The sequence below is a fragment of the Sturnira hondurensis genome, unplaced genomic scaffold (assembly GCF_014824575.4).
Source record: "Sturnira hondurensis isolate 20B ecotype Veracruz unplaced genomic scaffold, ASM1482457v3 Scaffold0009372, whole genome shotgun sequence".
NCBI classification, from domain to species: Eukaryota; Metazoa; Chordata; class Mammalia; order Chiroptera; family Phyllostomidae; genus Sturnira; species Sturnira hondurensis.
This window is the reverse complement of record NW_028082003.1, coordinates 313,273-340,109: the sequence shown is the minus strand read 5'-3', so window position 1 is coordinate 340,109 and position 26,837 is coordinate 313,273. Positions and strand designations below refer to the sequence as shown.

Here is a 26,837-nt window from a genome sequence, read left to right as displayed (position 1 = left end):
TTTTCAAGTCTACTTAATGACTCAGGACAGCCAAATTTAGTAGCCTAATCCAAGGACAAAAAGGAAAGGAGGCCAGGAGCAGAGTGAGCAAATGAGATGGGAAGTGAGGTTGACAGAGTTGCTGTGTCGCAGCCATATCACGTAGGCCAGTAAAGAGTGCTGGTTTTGTTTTAAAACAGTGGGAAATCATCAGAGCAGTGGTTCTCCATTCTTCTGGGCCCAGTGCCCTCTTCTCATCACACTTTATAGTGCTCTTAGTATCCTAAAATGAAAAGCTAAGATAACATTACCTGTTTACCAGTTATGTAGTTTGCTGTGTTGTATAATAAACTACATGAAAGCTTTGTGACTGTGTAATAAAAAAACAATGATTTATTATTTTTGTGGCCTGACTGTGCAGCTTGTCTGTTGGTCTCACCTCAACTCACTCACATGGCTGCTTTCGTCTGGTGACTGGGCAGGATTGGTAGGTCCAGGCTGGCCTCATTTACATGGCTGGGGGCTTGGTGCTTCATTTTGGCTGAGGCACTTCATTTCTCCTCCATGTGGCTCTTATCCTCCATTAGGCCAGACCCACTCCTTCACATCCTGGCGGTTTCAGGGCAGCCTTTCAAGAGAGCAAAGGCAGCATAGTATAAGGACTGGGCTCCTGTACCTCAAAAGCATCATTTATACAACATTTGTTTGGTCAAAACAACTCACAAGGCCAACAACTCACAAAGCAACTCATGAGATGATAAGTTATAGACTCCCATCTAGAAAAAGTAGCAAAGTTACATTGCAAAAGGGCATGGGTTCGGGAGGCACAATTAATTGGTCACTATCATAATTACCTATCTATACAATAATTTCAAAAATATAATAGCAGTTATTTATATTATATTGGAATATAACATAATGGAGAAATAGAACAAAAATCATTTATATTGTTAGTAATATGTACTTCCTTTTCTAAAGCTCAAGTAAAACTATGGCGGAAGATACGAAGCAATCATTTGCTTGCACCTATGCACAGAATCACCATGAGCACAACAGCTACAAATGCAGATTGAATCACTTATGTTTCAGTCACTCAGATACTGTAACTGATATTATCTATGGTGATCTGATTTTATGAAATGGTGAGAAACTTGGGTTCTGAATATAACAAAGTACAGTTTTCTTTTGATCTACATGGTAGTTGCTTTTCAGGCAAAATTAATGTATATTAATACCATGAAAAAGACCTTGTGTTTATGTGTTAAATGGACCCAGGTTCTTGGCTCTGGTCGTTAGAAAGTCATTTTTACCTAGTACAATATTTTTCAGACTATAAGATGCATTCCCCCCAAATTTGGGAGGAAGGGGTGTGTGTCTTATAGTCCAAATGTAGCTTTACATGTACATTGGTGAAATACTGTGTTATTTATTATATTAAATATTTTACCACATTTTTTGCTTCAAAAGTTTTTTCCTATTTTCCTTCTCTAAAACCTAGGCCCGTCTTATGGTCTGAAAAATACAGTTAAATATCCAGTGGGATAGTTGAAAATATTTACACTGCAGGACAGTGTTTTATTGTGTATTACTGTCACGCCCATTCAAGGTATAGAATAATTGGTTCAGAAGTCTAAAATGCAGTCCTGGCTGGTGTGGCTCAGTGAATTGAGCACCTGCCTGGCTGCAAACCAAAAGGTTGCTGGTTGGATTGCCAGTCAGGGCCCATGCCTGGGTTGTGGGCCAGATTCCCCAGTAGGAGGTGCATGAGAGGCAACCACACATTGATGTTTCTCTCTCTCTCTTTCTTTCTTCCTTCTCCTGCCTCTAAAAAGAAATAACTAAAATATTTTAATACAAGTCTAAAATGCATCCACAGAACTGTGTTTCTTCTGGAGTTTCTAGGGGAGAATCTGTTTCTTTGCCTTTTCCGTCTTCTAGAGGCCACTGGTTTTCCTTGGTTTATGGCCTATTTTATCTGCAAAGTCAGCAGTAGTATCACTTCCACGTCTCTTCTCTGACTTTGGCCCTGTTGCCTCCCTTTTATAATGACCCTTGGATCCACCTGGATAATTTCCCCCATCTCAGCACCCTTAATTATTATACTTGCAAAGTTCCTTTGCCATATAAGATGACATATTCATAGGCCCTGAGAATTAGGGCATGGACATCTTTAGGGTTGATTATTAAACTTACTATACCAGAATGTGAAAACCATCTGAAAAGCATTCAAGGGGCTGTGAAGCCAGGTAAGTAATGAAACAGGCCTAGAATAACAATAAAGGGACACCAGGAATTGGTGGGGACCATGGCCAATAAAGAAGCTTGTGCAGTTCATGTGGCAGCTGCTATGCTTCTCATTTCCTACTGATTATCACCATGCAGCATTGTGGGCTCAGTATGGCCGTATCTTCTGGGTTTTCAATAGAAGCTCCCAATTCAGATTTTACCATGCATGCACTATTCCAATCCATTTTGGTTTTTTAATGTATTGATTAGACAGGAAAAGAGAGAGAGCAAAACATCAATTTGTTGTTCCACTTACTTATACATTCATTGGTTGCTTCTAGTGTGTGTCCTGACTAGGGATCAAACCTGTAGCATTGGCATATTGGGACAACGCTTTAACCAGTGGAGCTACCTGGCTAGGTCCATTCATTTTTAAAAGGTTCAGGGCGCTGGTGGAAAAGGTGAACTGACTAAGAAAACAATCTCATAGACACAACAGAAAACAGTATGGTAATTACCAGAAGGAAAGAGAGGTGGGGGCTGGTTATAGAGCATAAAAGGGGGATAAGTGGTGATAGAAGGAGATTTGACTTGGATGGCAAACACTCAATACAGTAGACGATGATGTATTATAGAAGTGTGCACTGACTGAAACCTATATTGTTTTATTAATGTCACCATGATAAATTCAATAAAAATGAATAAAATTTAAAAATAAAAAATAAAACACTGTTGATAGTTAATTTTTAAAAAAGAGTGAACACAGTATGTCAACACATTTGTGAGCTAGATCTCATCAACTGATGATCTCTAATTTGTATTATTCTGTGGGATCCAGGTCTGCCTTTCTTAGCCATTGCCTTGGGCCCATGAGGATAACCTGAAGTCCCCCTAATAGCACTTCTTGGGAAAACAGCTGCAGTAGCCCCCTCGTGTGGTTTCAGTTACTTATGGTCAACAACTGTCCAAAAATTTTAAATAGAAAATTTCAGAAATAAACAATTGATAAGTATTAAATTGTGGCCTTTCTAAGTAGCTGTCCTGTTGAGGTATGAATTAGGGCTTAGAGTGAAGGGCTGTTTGTAAGAATCTACCATTACCAGTTACCATCTGATTGATTAATTGTGATTGATTATTGACAACCATCTGTAGAATAATAACTAGGCATTAATACTGTGATCTCATTTAATTACCCTAGTAACCCTTTGAAAGGGTAACTTGATTGTTCCCATTTTGTGGATGAGGAAACTGAGACCCCAAAATACCCAAATTCACATGGCCACTAAGAGGAGGGGCCAGAGTTTGAAAAAAAGGAATCTATCTACAGAGCCTGGCTACTATGTCAATAAGGCTATTAGTGTTGAAAGTACTTTCCTTTGAGACTCTTAGAATTGCTGTCAAATACAATTTGTAAACCATGCAAGAAAACCTTATTATAACTTTATAGTCATGTTTCTTTTTCCTTTTAACAAAAGCAGCATTGATTATTTCATTTTCAAACTTGGCTAGAAGTTGCCTTTGTTTCTAAAAACCAAAATTATTCTCAAAAGACAAGGCTTTGAAAAGAAAGTCAACACCCATGGATTGTTTTACAAAATAGTGGGCAGTAGCTTCATGACAGAAATGTTCTTCTCTGCTCTGAGGCTTTGTCCTCTTGCTTTCAGCGGGGATGGCTTTGTGCCAGGTGGCTGTAGTAGTAGTCTTGACTGGCCCAGCTAAATAGGGAGAACATTACCCTTTGTCATGGAATGTATTTTAGTTATTATACACGGCTTCAGTTAACTTTTTGCTATATAATGAACTACCTCAAAAGTTGGTGACTTAAAACAACAATTTGTTTAGTTTACTGTTCTTTGTGACAGCAGTTTAGACTGGACTCAACTGGGAGCTTCTTCTGGCCTTGGCTAGGTTTGTTTATGTTGTCTGTGGTCATGTACCAGTTAGGCTGGGTGCTGTCTGGGTAAGGATGGCCTGAGCCAGGGTCGCCCTCAGCTCTACTCCACTTGGTGCTCACCCTCTACCACATTAACCCTGGATTATTCTCATGGTAGCTGGGGAGGCTTGCACGGAAGGATTCCAGTGAATATCCTCAAGGTCTCTTGAGAACATTGTCACTTTGACTACCAAGCCAGAAAGGAATGACTAGAAATATTCTAACTTCTGAAAACCAAGGGCCTGCAACCAAGACTACTGTATCCAGCAATGCTCTCAATTAAAATGAAGGCCAAATAATGAGTTTCCCAGACAAAAGAAACCTCAGAGAATACACCTTTTCCAAACCAGCTGTACAAGAGATGCTGAGCGGTCTACTTTAAGAAAAGGAAGAGAAAGAGTAAGAGACAGGGGAACACAGATACAAAGGCAGTAAAGTGGCCATGAATAAGTACCTATCAATAATAAATAACCTTAAAAGTAAATGTATCAAATAGTTGAATCAAAAGACATAGAATAGCTAAATGGATAAGAAAACATGACCCACATATATGCTGCCTACAAGAGACCCAACTCACAAGGAAAGACCTACAGAGACTGAAAGTGAAGGACTGGGCAAAAATTCCAAGGACAGGAAAAAAAAAGCCAGTGTAGCTATACTCAGGTCTGACAAAATAGACTTCAAAACAAGGTCCATAAAAAAAGACCCAGAAGATTACTTCATAATATTCAAGGGAAGAATCTATCAGGAAGACATAAACATTGTAAATATATATGCACCCAACATAGGAGCACCCAAATAAACAAGGAAAATCTTTGAATACTTCAAGAAAGATATTCACAACAACACAATAATAGTAAGAGATTCTTAACACCCCACTGTCAAAAATGGATAGATCTCCCAAACAAAGTATCAACAAAGATCAACAAAGATATGGTGACATTAAATAATATCCTAGTTCAAGAGGACTTAACTGATATATATATATATATACATATACATATATACATATATATATATATATATATATATACATATATATATATAAAACCTTTCATCCCAAAGAAACAAAATACACATTCTTTTCAAATGCACTCGGAACATTTTCAAAGATACACCTCATGATGAATGGACACAAAACAAGCCTTAAAAAAATTCAAGAAAATTGAAATTAAATCTTGCATTTTCTCTGACCACAAGGGACTGAAACTAGAAACCAAGCTCAAGGGAAAAACTCGGAAACATTCAAACTCATGAAGATTGAATAGCATGCTATTAAACAATAAATAGATTAAGAATGAGATTAGGGAAGAAATCAAAAAGTTTCTGGAAACAAAAGAAAATGAACTCACAACAATCCAAAACTAATGCGACACTGTGAAAGCAGTCCTGAGAGGGAAGTTCATAGTGATAAAGGCCTACCCAAAAAAGATAGAAACATCTTTTTAAAAAAATTATTTTGTTGTTGTTCAAGCACAGTTTTCTGCATTTACCTTGACCACCTCCACCCACCCCAGCCATCCCCATCTTCCTCCTGAGATTCCACACCCCTCTTGGTTATGTCCATGTGTCCTTTGTAGTTGTTCCTAAAAACCCTTCCCCCCTCTACCCCAATTATTCCCTTTCACATTCCTTCTGGTTACAGTCAAATTGCTCTTAATTTCAATGTCTGTGGTTATATTTTGCTTGCTCGTTTGTTTTGTAGATTAATTTCCACTTAGAGGTGAGATCATATGGTATTTGTCTTTCACAGCCTGGCTTATTTCACTTAGCATAATGCTCTCTAATTCCATCTGTGCTGTTGCAAAGGGTAGGAGTTCCATCTTTCTTTCTGCTGCATAGTATTTCATCTTGTAATGTACCATAGTTTTTTGATCTGTTCATTTACTGAGGAGCCCTTAGGTTGCTTCTAGCATTTCGCTACTATGAATTGTGCTGCTATGAATGTTGGTTCTTTAGAAATGATGTTTCAGGTTTCTTAGGGTATAATCCCAGCAGTGGAATTGCCAGGTCAAAAGGCAGTACCATTTTTAGTTTTCTGAGGAAATTCCACATTGTTTTCCACAGTGACTGCACCAGTCTGCATTCCCACCAACAGTGTACTTTTCTCCACATCCTCTCCAACACTTGTTTGTTGCTTTGTTTATGATAGCCATTCTCACCAGTGTGAAGTAGTATCTCGTTGTTTTCATTTGCATCTTCCTGATGGCTAGTGAAGCTGAGCATCCTTTCATATGTCTCTGGGCCCTGTGTATGTCCTCCTTGGAGAAGTGTCTGTTCAGGTGTTTAGCCCATTTTTTAATTGAGCTGTTTGTCTTCCTGTAGTGGAGTTGTGTGAGTTCTTTATATCTTTTGGAGATCACACCTTTGTCCAAGGTATCATTGGCAAATAAATTTTCCCATATAGTTGGTTCTTTTTTCATTTTAATGCTGTTTTTTTTTAGCTGTTCAGAAGCTTTTTTTATTTTAATGAGATCCCTTTGTCTATTCTTTCCTTTATGTCCCTTGCTCTAGTGGACATATTGGTGAAAATATTGCTGTGTAGAATATCTGAGATTTTCCTGCCTATTTTTTCTTCTAGGATTTTTATGGTGTCACAACTTATATGTAAGTCTTTTATCCACCTTGAATTTATTTTTGTGTATGATGTAAGTTGGTGATAGAGTTTCATTTTTTTGCATGTAGCTGTCCAGCTCTCCCAACACCATTTTTGAAGAGGCTATTTTTACTCCATTTTATGCTTTTTCTCCCTTTGTCAAGTATTAATTGATGATGGAGACTTTACCTTATTTGTAAGTGAAACCTAATCAACAAAAGAAACAGGCAACTAAAGTATAACCAGATACATTGAAATTAAGAACATACTGACAGTAACCAGAGGGAAGGTGGGAGGAGAGATGGGAGGGGAGAATGGGGGGAAAGGGGCAAGGGTTTTCAGGAACATGTAGACAGGACATATGGACAAAATTGAAGAGGGGTAGGATCAAGGGTGGAGAGTGTATGTTCTGTGGTTGAGGGGAATGGTGGGGGTAAAATGGAGACATCTGTACTTGAACAACAATTAAATTAAAAAAACCATAATACCTAATTTTACCTTTATAAACTCATGTTTTGGACTGTATAAATACTGAAAGTTGTATGCCATGTGGTATGGTGATTGCTGTAATTGAATGTTATGAATAAAATGGTTCTTGAATACAGATATCCTAAAAAATAATATTCAATTAATCATTTTTAACAGATCATATTGTAAAATATGTCATTGACCCTTTTTGTTGTTCAGAGAACAGCAGTCCTACTTTTGATGGTAAACTCAAGTCATAAACTAGTCCCATATTGAAAGATGTTTAAGTGGTTAATCCATTGGAATAATGAAGGTTTATCTAGGAAATAGAGACATGAAACAGAGCTTTTTTGAAATCAAACTTCTGTGTCAAAAATCTAGTACTGTGGATTTTTCCATGCTTACAGATGAAAGATTTTCTGTTATTTATAATATTCTGAAGCAGGGGGCTGCAAACTGTGGCCCATCAGCCAGCTGCATTTTTTTTTGTAAGTAAAGTTTTATGGGAACAAAGTCACATCCATTTCTTCTTATGTTATTTATGGCCACTTTTGCTCTACAATAGCAAAGGTGGGTAGCTGTGACACAAGTCTAAAATATTTACCATTTTAACTCATTAAGACAAAAGCTTGCCGACCTTTGTTCTAAAGTCCTGGACCTGTCCAGATTATTGTAGTAATTGTTATTATGTGGGCAGCAGTAAAAGGGAAGTTTAATTATTAAGTAAAGATTTTGGAGTCATCCTCACCTGCATTTAGGGCCTAGTTCTACCTCCTAGGTGTGTGTGACCTTGGACAGTGATAGCATTGTGATCTTGTAACCTTAACCTTCCTATGCCTCAGTTTCTTCCTATGTAAAAAGGAAATAATAATAATTGCTTCATATAAGGGAGATTATGAGAATTAAATAAGATCATGCACTTAAAGCATTTAGATCAGTGACTGGCACAACTACAATGAAAAGTTGCACTAAAACAAGGATAAAATGAAATCAGAAAAAAGTACCTAGACCTGGGATGGAAGATGAAGTGAGGCCAGTTGTAAGGAAGAGATGGGCTGAGCCCTGGCTGGTTGGTTCAGTGATTGAGTGCCAACCTGTGAATCAGAGTCACTGGTTTGTTTCCTTTTCTAGAGAACATGCCTGGATTGCAGGCTAGGTCCCTACTAGGGGGTGGGCAAGAGGCAACCACACATTGATGTTTCCCTCTCTCCTTACCTCCCTCTCTCTAAAAAATAAATAAATAAAAGATTTTTTTTTTAAAGAGGAAGAGGTGGGCTGAAACTGGCCTTGTGGGGTGTGAGAATGGTGGGAGATCATCCTCAGGAAATTGGAGAGCTCTGGAAGAATACCATGATGAAAGATGGGGTCCTGAGGACTTCCGCCAAGATGGAGGCATAGGTGGAAACACTGTGCCTTCTCCCACGACCAAGTTTGAATACAACAAAGGTTTGGAGAACAAAAGACACAGCCACAAAACAGAAAATTGAATTACGGAAGTCCGACAACCACTAACCGTTCAACGGGGACAGTAAGAGGGGTGGAGCCAGTAGCGGAGCAGGGTCAGGCAGGACAGATCCCCAGACCCAGGCGCGCAAGTGGCCCGGACCCAGTCAGGGTGTGGGGCAGACTGACCGCACATTCGCGCACAGTAAGACGGACCACGCAGGCCCCAGAGGGCGAGGGCTGGCGGCGGTGGCACACTCGAATGCAGTGGGACGAAATGCGACAGTGGCAGCTGCCACACCTGTGGGGGCCACGGCAGGAGACGGCAGATGGGATGCCATTGCTTCTCTTTGACCCCGCCCCCACATACAGCATCACAACCCAGCGACTGAGTTGCCCTGCTCAGGTGAAGACCTGGGGCTCCGATCCTGCTACAGAACAGGCACAAACAGCCCAAAAGATGGCACAGGAAGAACTCAAAGTCCCAGAGCGGATAACTCTCAGCGACCGAGAAATTGCCAGCCTCTCAGAAGCACAGTTCAAGACACCGTTTATCAGGATGCTCACAGAACTGGTTGATTATAGTCACAAATTAGAGGAACATATGAAGGCTAAACTAATTGAAATGAAGGGAGATGTCCAGGAAACCAATAGCGATGGAAAGGAAACTGGGACTCAAATCAATGCAGTGGACCAGAAGGAAGAACAAAACATCCGACCAGAAAGGAATGAAGAAATGAGAATTCAAAAAAATGAGGAGGGGTTTAGGAACCTCCAGGACATCTTTAAACATTCCAACATCCAAATTATAGGGGTACCAGAAGGGGAAAAGAAACAGCCATGAGTGGAAAACTTATTTGAACAAATAATAAAGGAGCACTTCCCCAGTCTGGCAAAGGAAATAGACTTCCAAGAAGTCCAGGAAGCTCAGAGAGTGCCAAAGAAGTCAGACCCAAGAAGGAACACACCAAGGCACATCATAATTACATTAGCCAAGACTAAAATGAAGGAGAGAATCCTAGAAGCAGCAAGAGATAAGGGGACAGTCACCTACAAAGGAGTACCCATCAGACAGCAGATTTCTCAAAAGACCTTACAGGCAAGAAGGGGCTGGAAAGAAGTATTCCAAGTCATGAAATCCAAAGACCTACAGCCAAGATTGCTCTATCCAGCAAAGCTTTCATTTAGAATGGAAGGGCAGATAAAGTGCTTCTCAAATAAGGTCAAATTCAAAGAGTTCATCATCACCAAGCCCTTATTATATGAAATGTTAAAGGGACTTATATAAGAAAAAGAAGATGAAAAATATGAACAGTGAAAGTACAGCAGACTCACAGTTATTAACAACCACACCTAAAACGGAAGCAAACCTAGAGGACAGCTAGATCAGCAGTGGAATCATAGAAATGAAGAACGCATGGAGGGTTAGCAACAGGGGAGTGGGAGGAGGAGAAGGGGGGAGAAGGTACAGAAAATAGCATAGATAGTAGGTAGAAAATAGATAGGGGGACGGCAAGAATAGTGGGGGAAATATAGAATCTAAAGAACTTGAGACACGTGGTTACAAACTAAGGGGGGGGGGAATGGTGGGGGAGGAAGTGTGCGGGTAGAGGGGAATGAAGGGGGGGAATAGAACAACTGTAATGGTATTATCAATAAAATATATTTTTAAAAAAATTAAATTAAATTAAACTGAAATATGTACAAATGGAAAAAAAGAAAGATGGGGTCCTGATGAAAGATGGGGTCCTGATGAAGGATGGGGTCCTAAAGTCAGACAGATGGGCTTGAATCCTCTCTTTAACTTTTGATACCTCTCGGCCCCTAGGGAGATTTCTTAAATGGTGTGAGCCTCAGTTTTCTTATCTATTAAATAGGGAGGGTGATAATTATAGTACCTACTTCATCAGGGCTCTGTGAGGATCAAATGAGATGATGTTGATAACAGCATCTCATGATGTAAAACAGGGTGAGCACTCATCAAAGGTAGCCATTGTTATTAAGGATTATGCTTAAAGGAGGGACTCATGAGGGGAGGCCAGTGTCAGCAAGTGAAAATCCAGAGGGAGGAGAGGTGTGTCCAGGTTGACAGTGAAATAAAGATTAAATCCATTTTCAGGCAGGAATAGTAAAATGGATCAGGACAGACATCATTAGAGCTCCTGCCAGAAGCACAGGTCTTGACAGATCTTTTCTGTCTTCTCTGAGCAGATGGCAGGCCTTGAAAGGAATACTCCAGACCCCTTGGTCTCTTGGAGGCATGAATGTGAAGCTAACCCCGCAAATAATTTTGATAATGAAACAGGAATTTTTGTGGTAGTTCAGGCTTCATGAAGACCTGTCTGTTCCTTACTGAGTCTTTGTTGACATTGGCCTTCTTAATCCTCCATTTATAATTATAGCTGCCATTCTTGGTGCCCTAGGTCTAGCCAGAGTCTATATGAGTTGGGAGAGGGGAAAGATTTTAAGGCAGGAAATCAACTATGCAAATGTTAAGATAGATCTTCAGCTTTTTCCTGAGACTAAAGGTTGATTAAAAGGCCATAAAACAATTCCTGTTCTCATGAACTGGGTTGTATTCCAGTGGAGCAAATTAAGTTTGAGACATTAACTATCATAAAGATTAAGCATTACAGGTGAGTCACTGCTTTTAAGCAACATTCTGACATCCTGCCATACCTTTGGATTAGTTTAATTGGAACATGAGAAACTAGAATTTAATTAGAACTTTGTTGGACTGTTATATTAAACAGAACAGGCTTAGTGGCAGTGTTATAAACTTCATTTGGAAATTCTTGTGTAAAGTTAATGATTTTTACTGTAAGCAGTATTTGATAAAAGGTTTATTTTGTTAGCAATAAAAAATAGTGTGAATTCAAAAGAGTCAATTTCAGCTGGATGTGTTATGTATGCGGAGCTAACATTCCCATAGTGGCTGGAATTAATTAACTCTGAGAACAGGTCCTGCAAGTGAGAGAAAACCCCATTCAAACTGCCTTAAATAGAAAAGGAGTTCTTGTGTATTTGTTTATATATATAGCCAAGAGGCCCATGGGGAAATCTTCCTGTGCAGCTTGATCTGGGAGCCCCGATGATGTCTTCCACTCCATCTCCTTTTTCTATTTCCTATAGCAGCACTTTACACCTAAAATGGCCCCTCCCCTTATGGCACCAGCCTGTGTCCCGTAAGGCTCAGGCATAGCAGAGAAAGTCTTTACCAGAGTTTCTCTGTAATTTAATTGACTCAGGTTAGCTACCTATTTTGGAATTAATCCTTGGTACTAAGGGGATTTAGTGTGCTGTTAGGCAAAGGAGCTCTACCTAAGGCATATAGCTTTAGAGTTGGGGAAGGGTAGATCCCAAAAGGAGCTCAGGGTGCTGTTACCAAAAGAAGGCAGAAGAGTTACTGGGCAGTATCTTGGCCAGGATTCATTATGTTGCAACTATCAGGAAACTGGCTTAAATAACAAAGGGAATCATTGACTCCAGAAGCTAGAAGTTTCTGAGATAAAGAAACTTTAGGACTGGTTTGATTCAGGGGCTTAGTGAAATAATTGAGGACTTGGTTTGCTCCTGTCTTTCTGTTTGGCCTCTTATGTCAGCTTTGTCCTTGGGCTGGCTTCTCTGGAAGTAACCAAACAGTTTCAGCCACTAGCCTAAGCTTTGCCTCCACCTACCAAATCAACCAGAAGAGAATGGTCAAACTCTTTCAGAAAAGCAAAGGAAATGGTTCCTCAGAAGCTCCATATTACCAAACAGGAGTCCTGGCCATAGGTAAGTCTGCCTAGGGCCAGCCAGTATTGTGTGAGTTCTTGATTTCATGTAGGGAGGACTTTACAACATGAGTCCAGGTGACTACAAGAGGACGCTTATTAAAGCTGGGGACAGTGAGACAAGGAAGGGCTCAGTGTGGAAGAAGCAAATGGAAAAAGCTTAGGCTGGGCTGCCTTGGCTCACTGAGAAGTCAGTGTAAAGGAGGCCTTGGGGATGGGTTCAGGGGGTTAGTCCAAGACAAGCTGCCACTGCCCTTTGCTGCCATGGTTGAAAGTCTCATGGGGACCCTTACAGTTTAGGAGATACGTGACTGTAGGGGAAGAAGAGAAGAAGGGGAAGGCACAGGTATGTTCCCCAGAGGGAGAGCACATGGGAAAACACTCTGGGTCTTTTGTGTTTAGAGCTCTCTCTCATAGGTCTCAGGAGAGTGGTCAGCAGATTATTCATAAGTTTTCCAGGAGGGCTCTTTTAGGGTCATGATCTCCACTGATTGGTCAGTGCCAGAGCAGGGGGTTATTAGTCATTGCATATAGTTCTGGTGTCACCCACACGGTTCTACTGTTTTTCTGGGCCTGGAGTCAAAATATAACTGAAGCCTAGACATTATCTTTCTGGAAGAGACTTGCTGCATCTGACTGGAAATTGCTCTGCCAGTTGGTTCAGCTATCTGTCTCAGTTTCTCTCCTCCACTTATCCTGGCTTACTGGCCTCTCTCATACCATTCTGAAGTTGATTACCTGCTCATTCCTGCTCCAGTGAATACCTTGGGCCAGGGTAAGTGTGAACCAGATTGGTTTAGGTGTAGGTGGAAGGTGAGTTGGGATTTATCTGGACTGCCTTATCAGGGTCCACTCTGGAACTGGCTATGGGGTTAATCCTCTATATACATCATAGTTATTACCCAGCTGACGGATGGTTGCATGATGCTGAATTAACTACAGTAGTGTCGTGTCTTACTCATTTCTTTATCTCTAGCACTTAGCGCAGGGATTGACACATAATAGGTCCTCAGTAGACGTTTACCAAACAGGGCCAAACTGGAATAGTGCACCTTGCTAAATTTAGGAGTTTTATGAGTGACTAAAATGATGGCTGAAAATAAATCTTATTGCAGCTTTAAATATAAATTTAATGCAGAGTCTGGATAGATAGTTTTCCTATTTTATCACATGCAACATAAAATTTTCCCTTTTGATTTTTTGTTGTTCATTAAATTCCAGTACAATGAAGAGTATTATAAACAATATTTGGTAACAGGAAACTATTTCTAACTCCAGATAAGTCTTGATAATCACCTGACATGATAGAACATGGTAGGTCATTTGCTACTGTGAATAATTCAGTAAAACGAACCTTTTTGCATTCCTTGCATAGTCATTTATTATAGTTTTTTAAAAATCGAATACCCAAATATCTTTTCAAAGGTGCTAGGGTTCTGGTAAGTAGGGGAAGTAACTCCATTTCCTAGCCTTGAGTAATAAGGAAGATTAGAAATGCCATCAGCTTTGTTTGAAAAAAAAATTATAAGGAGTGGAAAAATAGATTTTCACAGGAAAGGTTGGTAGAATTATTTTAGCATGACTCCTTTTACTAAGAGGGTATAAGGGGGTTAAGTGGTAATGGATAAAATACTTTTAAAAGCAAAGTATTTTCTAAAAGAGTACTTTTGAAAATTTTTAATATACTTTATTGATTATACTATTACAGTTGTTCCATTTTCCTCCTTTCACTCTCCTCTACCCTGAACACCCCCTCCCAACCACATTTCCCCCTTTAGTTAATGTCCCTGTGTCATACATATAAGTTCTTTGGCTTCTACATTTCCCATACTATTCTTACCCTCCCCCTGTCTATTTTTTACCTACCATCTGTGCTACTTAATCTCTGTACCTTTTCCCTCCTTCTCTCCCTCCCACTCCCCTGTTGATAACACTCCATGTGATCTCCATTTTTGTGGTTCCGTTCCTGTTCTAGTTGTTTGCTTTGTTTTGTTTTTGTTTTTGTTTTTGGTGTGGTTCTTAATAATTGTGAGTTTGCTGTCATTTTACTGTATACATTTTTAATCTTCTTTTTCTTAGATAAGTCCCTTTAACATTTCCTGTAATAAGGGCTTGGTGATGATGAACTCCTTTAACTTGACCTTATCTGAGAAGCACTTTATCTGCCCTTCCATTCTAAATGAAAGCTTTGCTGGATAGAGGAATTTTGGATGTAGGTCTTTGGATTTCATGACTTGAAATACTTCTTTCCAGTCCCTTTGTGCCTATAAGGTCTCTTTTGAGAAATCAGCTGACAGTTTTATGGGCACTCCTTTGTAGGTAACTGTCCCCTTTACTCTTGCTTCTTTTAAGATTCTCTCCTTATCTTTAATCTTGGGTAATGTAATTATGATGTACCTTGGTGTGTTCCTCCTTGGGTCCAACTTCTTTGGGACTCTCTGAGCTTTCTGGAAGTCTATTTCCTTAGTGAGAATGGGGAAGTTCTCCTTTATTATTTGTTCAAATAAGTTTTCCACTTGTTGTTCTTCCTATTTTACTTCTGGTACCCCTATGATTCAGATGTTGGAATGTTTAAAGATGTCCTGGAGGTTCCTAAGTCTCTCCCCAATTTTTTGAATTCTTGTTTCTCTATTATTTTCAGATTGGATGTTTCTTTCTTCCTTCTGGTCCACACCATTGATTTGAGCCCCAGTTTCCTTCACATCACTATTGGTTCCCTGTACATTTTACTTTATTTCACATAGCATAGCCTTCACTTCTTCATCCAATTTGCAACCAAATTCAACCAGTTCTGTGAACATCTTGATTACCAGTGTTTTGAACTGTGCATCTGATAGGTTGGCTATCTCTTCATTGCTCAGTTGTATTTTTTCTGGAGCTTTGATTTACTCTTTTGTTTGGTCCATTTTTTTTCTTGACACGCCTGTTACATAATGAGGGATGGAGCCTTAGGTGTTCACCAGGGTGGGGCAACCCAATCACTGGGTTGTGGTTCTGTATGTGGGGGAGGGGTCAGAAAAGGACCAGTGGCACTTGTTCCACTCTCTGCCAGATTTCAGTCACTTCTCCCACTACCCACAAGCAAATTGGAACCTTCTAGTGCTGATTCCCATGTAGGTGGGTTTGTGTATGTCCTAGGACCCTGTGGGTCTCTCCAATGAAGTCTCCTCTGAGGTTGGGAGTTTCTCCCAGCACCTCAACCCCCATGGGTGTTTTCAATCGGTGTTTTGAGTCTTTATTTCCCCATGCTGGGACCCTGGGTTTTGTAGTCTGTCTCACTCCCCAGTTTCACCTGGATTATCTGCAACTGAATGTAGGACTGCCCAGCTGCCTTCCATGCTGTGCCCCTCCACAATCCACTGCATCACTGGGTCTACCTGCTGCCACCTTGTGCACCCAGGGTCTGCCAGCTGCCCTGCCACAAGCCCTCTCCATCCCAGCTTCCTGACTTCGCCCCTCCTACTGGTCTGGATGAATATGTCTACTTTAACTCCTTGGTTGTCAGACTTCCAGACAGTTCAATTTTCTGTCAGTTCTGGTTGTTTTTTGTTTCTCAGTTGTTGTTGTCCTTATTTTGGTTGCATGAGGAGGCACAGTGTGTCTACTTATGCCTCCATCTTGGCCATAAGTCCCCTGAAAAAAGAATACTTTTAGAAAGGACCATGTGGCCCATGCTGGAAGTCTTAGACAATATTATATGTTATGAATGCATATTTTTAACTTCCTTGAGAAGTATCAGTTTTTCTTTAATGAAATTCTTTTGCAGTTGGGAAAAATTGAACCCTTGTTTGAAGTTTGCTGTGATAAGTATTTTGGCACCTGGTCGGAGAACAAGTGTGTGCTCATTTCTAGGATCATGGGTATTGACCAATTTCATCATGTCTGGGGGTATTGGGTGTCTGAAAACTTATTGTGGAGAATATCCGCATGGGAAAGGGAGGCTATGACATTCTAAGTACATGCCACGCTCACAGCCTTATCTGCAGCCCTTTGTCCCTGTGTTGTCCATTTTCCCATCACCCTGGCCACTAGTGATTGAAACAGGATTAAGTGCCAGGCATTATGTGGAGCCAATTTTGGATGGCAAGTGGCTAGCAAACAATCTGGTACATTGGCTCTGCCCAGCAGGAATGGTCAGTCCTGAGTTATGTGTAACCAGCCCAATCAGATTCTCCCTTCTGTGGAGCTGGGATGTCAGATAACAGAAAGAATGGAGACTGTAGTGTGAGTAGAAGAGGAAAGACCAGGAGAAAGCCATGAGTTAGCAGACCTTGAAGCAGAGAAGGAAGAGGAGAAAAAATCGGTTAGGTAAGAACAGCAGAAATAGCACCAGCAAATTGAGAAAGAAGCCACACAGACTATGAGCTGAGCAAGAACTAAAACCAGAACTAGAAACTAGAAACTGTTTTGGAGTCACAGAACTACTGGTAGACAACTATGGCTAGTCTGTCTTGTGCCCTGAACAGCTGTTGACACTGGTCTGCTTTTTCCTGAGCTTTGGCCCTGTCCCTGGTCAGAGAAATTCTTACGTTCCTTACATGTGCTAGAATATGTTATAATTCAAAAATATTTGTGGCTTCTTCCTAAGGGAGGCTTGACCTAATGACTGCTTTAGTCAGTGGAATGAATGGACATGATGAGTTGTAACAGGGGGACACACCTCCCCAGTAATGGGGATGGGGTTGGAGCTGTGTTTGTGTGGCTGGAGACTTTACCCCCTTGCTAAACATGGCAGCTGGAAGAGGGACAATGACAAACATGGCTGAAAAGGTCCATCATTGGAAAGCTGGACACTTCCACTGGCTTTCGGCGTGCACGGGATTCTGAGAGAGGACTTTTGCTTTCAGAGCACACAGGAAAGCAAAAAGTCAGTTGGGTCTTTCCTCTCCCCTGATAGGGGGTTGGGGGTCATGTCAGTGGTCTCCAGCAGTCTTGCCAGTGGTGGCTAGTGTGGGCTTGTGATCAGAGGCCTGGAACACAGACTCCAAAAGATGCCTGAAATTGGACAGTGACTGTTCATAGGAGGCCAGCTAAGCCACCTATGTTTACTATACTTTTGGGTAGGAGAAGAGGTTCCTGGCTCAACCTTGAACTGAGCAGGTAGAGGGTGACAGAATGATTTTTCTTTGGGTGTCTTAGAAGGTATGAGCTTTCAGGCAGAACCTTGCCATTAATTCCAAAGACCTTGATGGCAAGTCAGCGGTGTGAACAGATTTTCATTCTTGTGTTATTTTCAGTTCTTTAACCTATATAGTAGTTGTAATGGCAAATATTTAAATAACTATTTTTGATGTCACACTCTGCCTTTTCCTTTCCCCTTTTGTTACCCAGATATTTTTAGGCAGAAACTTGCCATTAAATAAAAGTTTCCTTTCTTTTCCACCAAACTCCATCTTTGGAGATTTGCCTGCGAGTGGTGAACAGTTGGACCGTCCCCTACTGGTTGGGTTCAGTAACAGTACGTCATTTCCAAACACACTTTAAGAGTCAAAGCATGGTTCACCATATTCTTTTTTGTTTGCCTGATAACTGGCCATATTTCAGAAGGAGTTTTACACTGTCAGCCTGAGGTCCAGAGTAAAGACATTGTGAAGTGGAGATCCCAGCTGGCTGAAATGTTCATGTAACATTGGTGAGGATAAACTATTGATAGTATAAGCTTCTCAGAATTTGGGGTTGTTTGTTGCAGCTAAATCTACACTAAAATGACTTTTAAAAAAGACCAGTAACCAAGGTAAGCCGAGCATATTTCTATCCCTCACAAACCCAAAGAATCTCAATCCACACAGCATCCATAGTCAGCAGCACCTCACTAAACCTTACAAAGCATGTGCTTTTGACATTTCTGGGTGTAATTATATTAGTTACCTGATACTGAGTCAGTGACTTTCCAGTGTGAATCGTTTCTCTTTCTAGTCTTCAGTCCCCCTATTATATGTATATATAGTGTAATATATACACATAAAATTATATATGTCCGTCTGCTGTTATATGTGTGTCCAACATAAAAGTCAGTACGAAATACTGTCTGGATTGAATCCTGGTGTCTGCTTTTTCTGTTTGAGGTTTGGGTCTTTTATGATGATGTTCTCCCCTGTTCCTTCTCTCAATTTTATTATAACATTTCCCCCCAATGTATAGAAGAAATTATAGAATTTTGGAGTAAACACCCACATATTTATCACCTGGATTCCTCAGTTACTGTTTTCCTTTATTTGCTTCTTTGCATATCCATACACCAATCCATCAGTCCCCTCTGTCCAGCTCTCTTGTTTTCTTGGATGCATTGCAAAGTAAGTGGCAGACTCATGATGATGCAGTGATGTCTTCTCCCTTGATATTTAGTCTTTTCCTTTTAATTCTGGATTTTTTTTAAAATTGCTTCTAAACTTTGTTTGAAGTTGTCTTACCTGTTTTCTCTGCTTGCCACACTTACACATTTTTACCCTTTAACAATCATGACCTAGTGTATTTGTCTCCATTAGGAAATTCCTGGGTGCTCCACTCTCCTAATCTCACACTTTTAATTTTTCTCTCTGTTGCTTCCTCTTGTCTCTTCAACACCATGAGTTTTCATTTGCTTTCTATTCTCTCTTTCAGTTCCCAGCAGATAGTTTCTAAACCACAGCTGAACATTATTTCCATTGTTCCACATGTCTGAGTATTCACAGCACATTCACGTTTGCCCAGAACAGAAGGAAAACACAATTTCTTCCATTTTATTGCTTTGCAACAAAATAATTAAATCTCTCTGCCTGATATTCATACATCAGACAGTTTGGCTATTTTAAGTCTATTTAATAAAGTAAGTCAAACTGAATTCCTTTCATAGAAGGGATCTTCACCACTAAACAATATAGTAAATGCCCCAACAAAAATCTTTTGTTTGGCAAGAGAGACACTACCACCCTATAGGTGCAGGATTGAATAAATTGCTATATGGCAATTTATGCTAGATATATATTGGCATTGCTGTATAAGTATTTATTCATTTTTAATATATTTTGCATATTCAATAGCATATTGATTATGCTGTTACAGTTGTCCCACTTTTTTCTCCCTTTCATTCCCCTCTGCCCTGTACCCTCCCTCCCACTATCATTCCCCTACCTTAGCTCATGTCCATGGGTTATACATATAAGTTCTTTGGCTTCTCCATTACCTATACTATTCTTGACCTCCCCCTGTCTATTTTGCACTTTCCATTTATGCTTCTTATTCCCTGTACCTTTTCCCCATTTTCCCCCTGCCTCCTCTCCACTGATAACCCTCCATGTGATCTCTATTTCTGTGAATCTGTTTGTGGTCTAATTGTTTGCTTAGTTCATTTTTGTTTGTTTGTTTTTTAGGTTTGGTTGTTGATAGTGTTGTGTTTCTTGTCACTTTACTGTTCATATTTTTTATCTTCTTTTTCTTAGCTAAGTCCCTTTAACATTCCATATAATAAGGCTTGGTAATGATGAACTCCTTGAATTTGATATTATCTGATAAGCACTTTATCTGTCCTTCCATTCTAAATGAAAGCTTTGCTGGATAGAGCAATCTTGGCTGTAGGTCTTTGGATTTCATGACTTGGAATACTTCTTTCCAGCCCCTTCTTGCCTGCAAGGTCTCTTTTGAGAAATCAGCTGACAGTCTGATGGGAACTCCTTTGTAGGTGACTGTCCCCTTATATCTTGCTGCTTCTAGGATTCTCTCCTTCATTTTAGTCTTGGCTAATGTAATTATGATGTGCCTTGGTGTGTTCCTTCTTGGGTCCAACTTCTTTGGGACTCTCTGAGCTTCCTGGATTTCCTGGAAGTCCATTGCCTTTGCCAGACTGGGGAAGTTCTCCTTTATTATTTGTTCAAATAAGTTTTCCACTTGTGGTTGTTCCTCTTCTCCTTCTGGTACCCCTTTAATCCAGATGTTGGAACATTTAAAGATGCCCTGGAGGTTCCTAAGCCCCTCCTCATTTTTTTAAATTCTTGTTTTTTAATTCTGTTCTGGTTTAATGTTTCTTTCTTCCTTCTGCTCGAAACCATTGATTTGAGTCTTGGTTTCCTTCCCTTCATTTTTGGTCCCCTGTTCATTTTCTTTTATTTCACTTTTTCCTCTATTTTGCAACCATACTCAACCATTTCTGTGAGCATCCTGATTACCAGTGTTTTGAACTCTGCATCTGATATGTTGACTAGCTCTTCATCACTTAGTTGTATTTATCAAACTGTTCATTTGTTTGGGCCATTTTTTTTTCTGGGCAAGCCTGTTATATAGTAAGGGGTGGTACCTTAGGTATTTAGAAAGGCAGAGCAACTCGCATTGCTGCGTTGTGGCACTGTATATGGGGAGGCATCAGAGAGGGAACAATGCCACTTGCTTAGCTCTCGGATGACTTTCAGTCACTTCCTCTGCCACCCACAAGCAAATTAAACCCTTCTGGTGCTGATTCCCAGATAGGTGGTTTTGTGTACATTCTAGGACTCTGTGGGTCTCTCCAGTAAACTCTCTCCTATGAGGCTGGGAGTTTCTCCTGCCACCTCAGTCTTCACAGGTGTTTCAATCAGAGGTTTTAGACTTTATTTCCCTGTGCTGAAACCCTGGGTTGCATGGTCTGTTTTGCTCCCCAGTTGTTCCTCCAAGTTTATCCACCTGCAAATGTAGGACCAGCTGCTTCTCTAGCTGCTGCCTTGCCGTAATTCCTCTGCACCCTGGCTGCCCATCTCTGCCTCTCCTACTAGTCTTGATGAATGTTTCTTCTTTAACTTATTAGTTGTTGGACTTCCATACAATTCAATATTCTGGCAGTTCTGGTTGTTTTTTGTTTTTAAATATGTTGTTGTCCTTCTTTTGGTTGTGTGAGGAGGCAAAGTATATCTACCTATGCCTTTATCTTGGCTGGATATTTCTGCATCGTTTTACAAGCATTTTCTTATTTTGGTTAAAGATGACTTTTTGAAGGGAATTCTAATCTTGCAATGCAAACTTAGAAGCCCCATTACATGATTTAGAACATTTAAGTTTAGTCCCCTTTCTAGCACTTTCAATTTAAATTTTTTTTAAATTAAAGGCTATCAGCAATCAGGTAAAAGTCTAAAAAACAATCTCCAGCAATTCAGTTTCCACTATATTTTATTTACTAACAAATAGAATAAAGCTTTCAGTTGAAAATCTTTTTATCTGGTGAGAATAAATTCCACAACAATCTTTGCCATCTTATTTAAGATTTTAAAACTCAGTTGGCAATTTCAAAGTGAAGGGGTAAAAAGGAAAAAAAAGAAAAATGTTCATAATAAAATATCATGGAAAGAAAGCAAGGCGTAATTGTACACAATTATATAGCAATTCCTAATTATAAATGTCAGAATTCTGGTACCTGAATTTTTTTTTTTACTTTGATGCTTGAAAGTTGAATTGTAAACTCATTAATTAATTTACTCACCACTCACTGATCATCTACTGTGTGCAAGACACTCAATTAAGCACTGGGAATATGAAGAAAAGGAAGACATATGCCCTCCTCAGAGAATTTATAGTTCAATAGGAGAGGTAGCTACATAGTCTGGGAGTTATATCTGAGGTGTTATGATAGGAACACACAGAGAATTGGGGGTGAGGGGAGCCTACTCTAATTTGAAGAGGGTGAGAATGCTCAGAAAGCCTTCTTGAGGACATTTGAAGATCAAATGGGAATTAGCTAATTGGAGAAGAAAGAAATAGTAGTTAAAAGTCTTTGTTGCAAGCAATAAAAAACTCAATACAAACTGGCTTCACAAAAAAAAAGTGAATGAATCATTGGCTCATGTACCTGAAAAGTCCAGGGGATTTTGGTTTCAGGGTCTAGTACAGTTTCACTAGGAATCTACCATTGGGGTGTCTACCCAATAGCACCTCCCTTTTTTCTTGCTAATATAACACCAAATTAGTTCACTCTCCTTGGAATTGCTATGTCTTTCAGGAGTGGCTGAGCTGTACTAATTATATTTGTAATTATCCTGTTTCTAAATACATCACATTCTGCATTACCAAAGGTTAGGGCTTTAATATATGAATTGGACAGGTGGGGGCATAGTTCAAACCCTAACACCCTGCCTTTTTCTCTCCTCTCTCTCAGATCTCCTGTTGATATCTCCCATTGGTAGGGCCCGACTAGAGAGTAAAGGAGCCCAGTTATTTGAACCATAAAATGAGCCTCCTGATGTATGCAACAGGGTGGAGAAGGGTAGACCTGGAGGTGCAAAGAAGGATTTTTTCATCAGTCTCTGTAATGCCTTCATTCTTGGGAGGGATCTGTACATGTGGCAACTTCTAGATTTACTTTGTTCTTAGCCCATGCCATCTTAGAAGGAGAGGCAGGGTCCCTCTGTCTCCCAGTTTAAATAACAATTCTCTAAAAGAAATTAACTGACTCTGTCCGGATTACAAGAGAATTTAAATGTCCTAGGAGGCAGGATACCTGGTGCTCCACCCCAATGCCCTTCTCAGCATGTCTTCTCCCCCATTACTCCCAGCATAGTTTTCCCCTGTAGTTTACTAGCTATCTGTCATGCATTCAATTGCATGTTATGAGAACTCAAGAACAGTGGTAGTAATCCAAGTGAAGTTTATTTTTTCCTTGCATATCAAGATGTCCAGAGTATGTCAGGCCCAAGCTGGTGCTGTGACTTAAGGAAGTCATCAAAGGCCCAGGCTACTTCTAACAAATTGTTCCACCATCTTTAGCTTGTGGCTTTTGGCCTCATGTCTGAGAGGTGCTGCTCCACTTCTCGCCTTACATCTGTGTTCCAGGCTGAAGTGAAAGAGCAGAACTTTCTCAGGAATCTAGAGTATATCCATTTCTGTGTCATAAAATGGAACTGTGTCATTTGGCTGCCCTTTCCTAGAGGAGGCAGGGAAATGTAGTTCTTCACCTGAACTTATTGTCAATCAGGTTGCTATTAATAAAGAATTGATAAAGATGAAATAGGAACCTGGTTGGTATGGCTCAGTTGGTTGGAGTGCTATCCTATAAGTGAAAGGTTACAGGTTCGATTCCTGGTCAGGGCACATACCTAGGTTGTGGGTTTGATCCCCTGTCCAGGTGCATATGGGAGGCATCCAATTGATGTATCTCTCTGTCTCTTCCAGCAATTAAAAGTGAAGTAGAGTGGCTATTGGGTAGACAACTGTCAGGGTCAACTGTACTGGCCAATGGCACCTGTGTGCTGGCTACCACACTTGAAAGTGGTACCCAGACCTGAAGTAATGCTGTTCTGAGGATTTTAGTGGACTGGAGCAAAGCAATAAATTAGATTTAATAAAATCCTTATGAGAAAATTCTAAAAGCATATAATAAGCTCCCTACTATGGACACTATCTTTTAATAGCCCCTTCTGTCAGAAAATATGCTTATCCAAAAATGACTGGATAAATGTCTTTAGAACTCTTTATGTCACCTGACTTAATATTTATTGATGTGCTTATAGTCCTCATAGAGCATCCATGCATACTTCATCTAATATAAGCCATCAGCTGCTCTTCTTTTGTCTTGCTCAGACAAGCAGAAGGTAATTTAATTCTTTCTTCTCTTTTTAGAGGAAAAGAACCAAATTCATTGCCTGTGATTTTCTGACTGAGTGGTTATACAAGTAAGTTTCATGAGTATTCAATGACCCTAAAGAGCCAATAGTGTTAATCTGCAAGCAGAATAGCAACAATTGACTGAATTCTTGGTTATTGTTTTCTTGTCAATCAAACATATGGCATCATGACCAGTCAAAATCCAAAGAGGGCAGGGAAGCTGTTCACAGAATTCTTCTCCATTCCGTTTGTGGAGCAGTGGCTGAAGCAATAGTAAGTGCTGACATAAAGCTTTGAATCATTTATTCCTAATTTTAAAATTGTGTTAATGATAGTTTTCTCCAGTCCAAGAGAACTAACTCATATAATCCATCCATGCTCCCAAGTCAGTCATGTCTGTGGCCCTTGTCTCTTGTTATTTTTACTCTAGGCTAAGGGCATCTATCCAAGAAGCACTTCAGAAGTAAAATAGAAAACTTTAAACAATTCTTATACTCTCCCTCTCATTCCCTCTCTTCTCATTCACTCCCCACTCTTACCCTTAAAGGTTATTATGCTTCAGGAAATATGGTTAAACTTTTTAATTAATTTGTAGTGATATGTTTCAGTTCTACATTCAAAATCTTCAAACTTGAAAGATAAATTGACCCATTCTAATCTGAGTCTTCTCACAGAAGTAATCAGTTTGAACTATAGTACATTCTTCCAGAATCTTAAAATTTGTTATTTAGGCATATACAATTAAGTTATATCATATAAAATTAGTAATATTATTTCATGTGAGCTACTTTGCATCAGTGATATAGCAAAGATGATGATGGCAACTGACATTTATTGAGCACCTGTATCACCATTCTTGGCATCATAAAAATTAAAATGATACTAATTTAAATCAATGCAACAAATAGTTATTGAACACCTACCAAGTGCAAGGTACACTGCTTGGTACTTTGGAGAAAGCAGAGATGAATAAAATTATGGCTCCAGACCCTGGGATGAGAGAGGTGTTTACAACTAGCAGTAGTTTCTGTAGTGAGTATTGTAATTCAAATGATAGCAAAGCACTACAAGGAAAGGGAGGCACAAGACCACACCCAGGCCCTCCTGGCAGGCCCAGGGCCAGCTCATTTGGGGCGGTAGCCAAGCTGGTTGGTGCCCAGATTTGGTTTTGAGAGGCAAGAAGTCAGGTGCTGTATTCTTCTTGAGGATGCCCTTGACAGGAGGAGTTAGAGAGGCAAGTAGGAACCAGTATTCAGAAAACAGTAGCTAATCCAGGTTTTTCAAACTTCAGCATTATTGACATTTAGCACCAGGCACTTCTGTTATGGGGATAGTCCTGTGCACTGAAAGGTGTTTCACAGCATCTGTAGCCTCCATTCACTATGTGCCAGGAGCACCCTAGCTGTCTTCAACATCAAGAATGTCTCCAGACACTGGCAGATGTTGGGACATGTGGCTGGGGGCAATGGGAAGGGAGAGTAAAATCGCCTCTGATCTAATCCAACAGTCTAAAATCATCTGGGGATCTTTTGTTGCCTGGTTTCACCCAAGATTTATTAAATCACACCTATTAATTCAGGGTATAGTCCGAGCATTGTTTTTGTTTTTGTTGTTTTTCTTTAAATAGTTCCGTAAGTGATTCCGATATACAATACAGAATTGAGACCTTGTTCACATAGCAGAGGAAGTGTTGTGCCTAAATAAATAGTATAATCAAACTATTACTTTGCTAAGCCCTTTTTATGCATATTATCTGATTTAATTTTCATAGCACTAGGATGTAGGTACTACAGCTGAGAGCTTAGAGCTGGGAAGTTGAAAATGGAGGGGGTGAGAACTTAGGCAAATATGGACATTGTTGGGGCAGGAACATGCTGAATGTGCATTTCAAGGAGGGCTTAAATGTAAAGATGGCAAGAAGGTCAGTTTTGATGGAGAAATTCTGTCAAGGTTTTTTAAAGACTGGGTGGTTATGTAAACAAAATATAAACTAGCACTTCTGGCAGTGTTAGGTTGGGATTAAAAGAAGGAACTTTAGTGTTTAAGTCTTTACTGCTTACTAGTCTCATGACTCTGGGTAAGTGTTTTAGCTATCTATTAGTGTATAACAAATTACCGCCAAACTTAGTGGCTTAAACAGTAAATATTTATTATTATATTCTGTGGGTCAGGAATTTGGGAGCAGCTTAGCTGGGTGGCTCCGTTTCAGGGTCTATCATAGGTTACAGTTAAGATGTCACAGGAGCTGCACGCATAAGAAGGCTTGGTGGAGCCTAGAGGAGCCACTTTTAAGATAGCTCACACACGTGGTAATGGTTATTGGCTGAAGGCCTCTCAGGCTTTCTCCTCATGGGCTTTTCCACTGGCTACTTGAGTATCCTCACAGTAGGGTGATGAGCATCCTTCAGAATGGGAGACAAGAAGGAAGTTGAGATGCCTTTTATAACCCAGTCTTGGACGCCACTTCTACCGTATTTTGTTAGAAGTGAGTCCCTGAGTACAGCTCAAGTACCACATTCAACCGGAGAGGAATTAGGCTCTACCTTTTGGAGAGAGGAGTATAAAAGCATGTATGGACATATTTTAAAAGCACTATAGTAGGTCACTCTAAGCCTCTACTTCCTCATTAATAAAATGTAGTGATTATGAAGATGCGCCTACACATGGGATCATGAAACAGCCCAGCTCATAGTAACATGTGGCTTACTCATATTGCCACTGAATGGCACTGTGGACTTAGGAAGAGAGATACATCAGAAAAGAGTATTTAAGGCCAAGGGCAGAAAGGCAGAAGAAGATAGGAGTTCTTTTAGGCATGGGAAACCAGCAGAGATGGCTTCTAGAGGGATTGGTTGGGAAGTAAGACTAGAAGGGAGTTAGG

General features: G+C 40.0%; 1 protein-coding gene across 1 annotated transcript in view; it reads left to right on the top strand.

Annotated features, from left to right (window-relative positions):
- IQCK (IQ motif containing K) overlaps window positions 1-26,837 on the top strand; it is a 216,423-nt gene that overhangs the window by 24,623 nt on the left and 164,963 nt on the right. Inside the window, exons 5-6 of the mRNA XM_037057114.1 lie at window positions 23,972-24,024; window positions 24,152-24,229. Of these exons, the coding sequence (XP_036913009.1) occupies window positions 23,972-24,024; window positions 24,152-24,229 (131 nt within the window). The remainder of the gene's footprint in view (window positions 1-23,971; window positions 24,025-24,151; window positions 24,230-26,837) is intronic.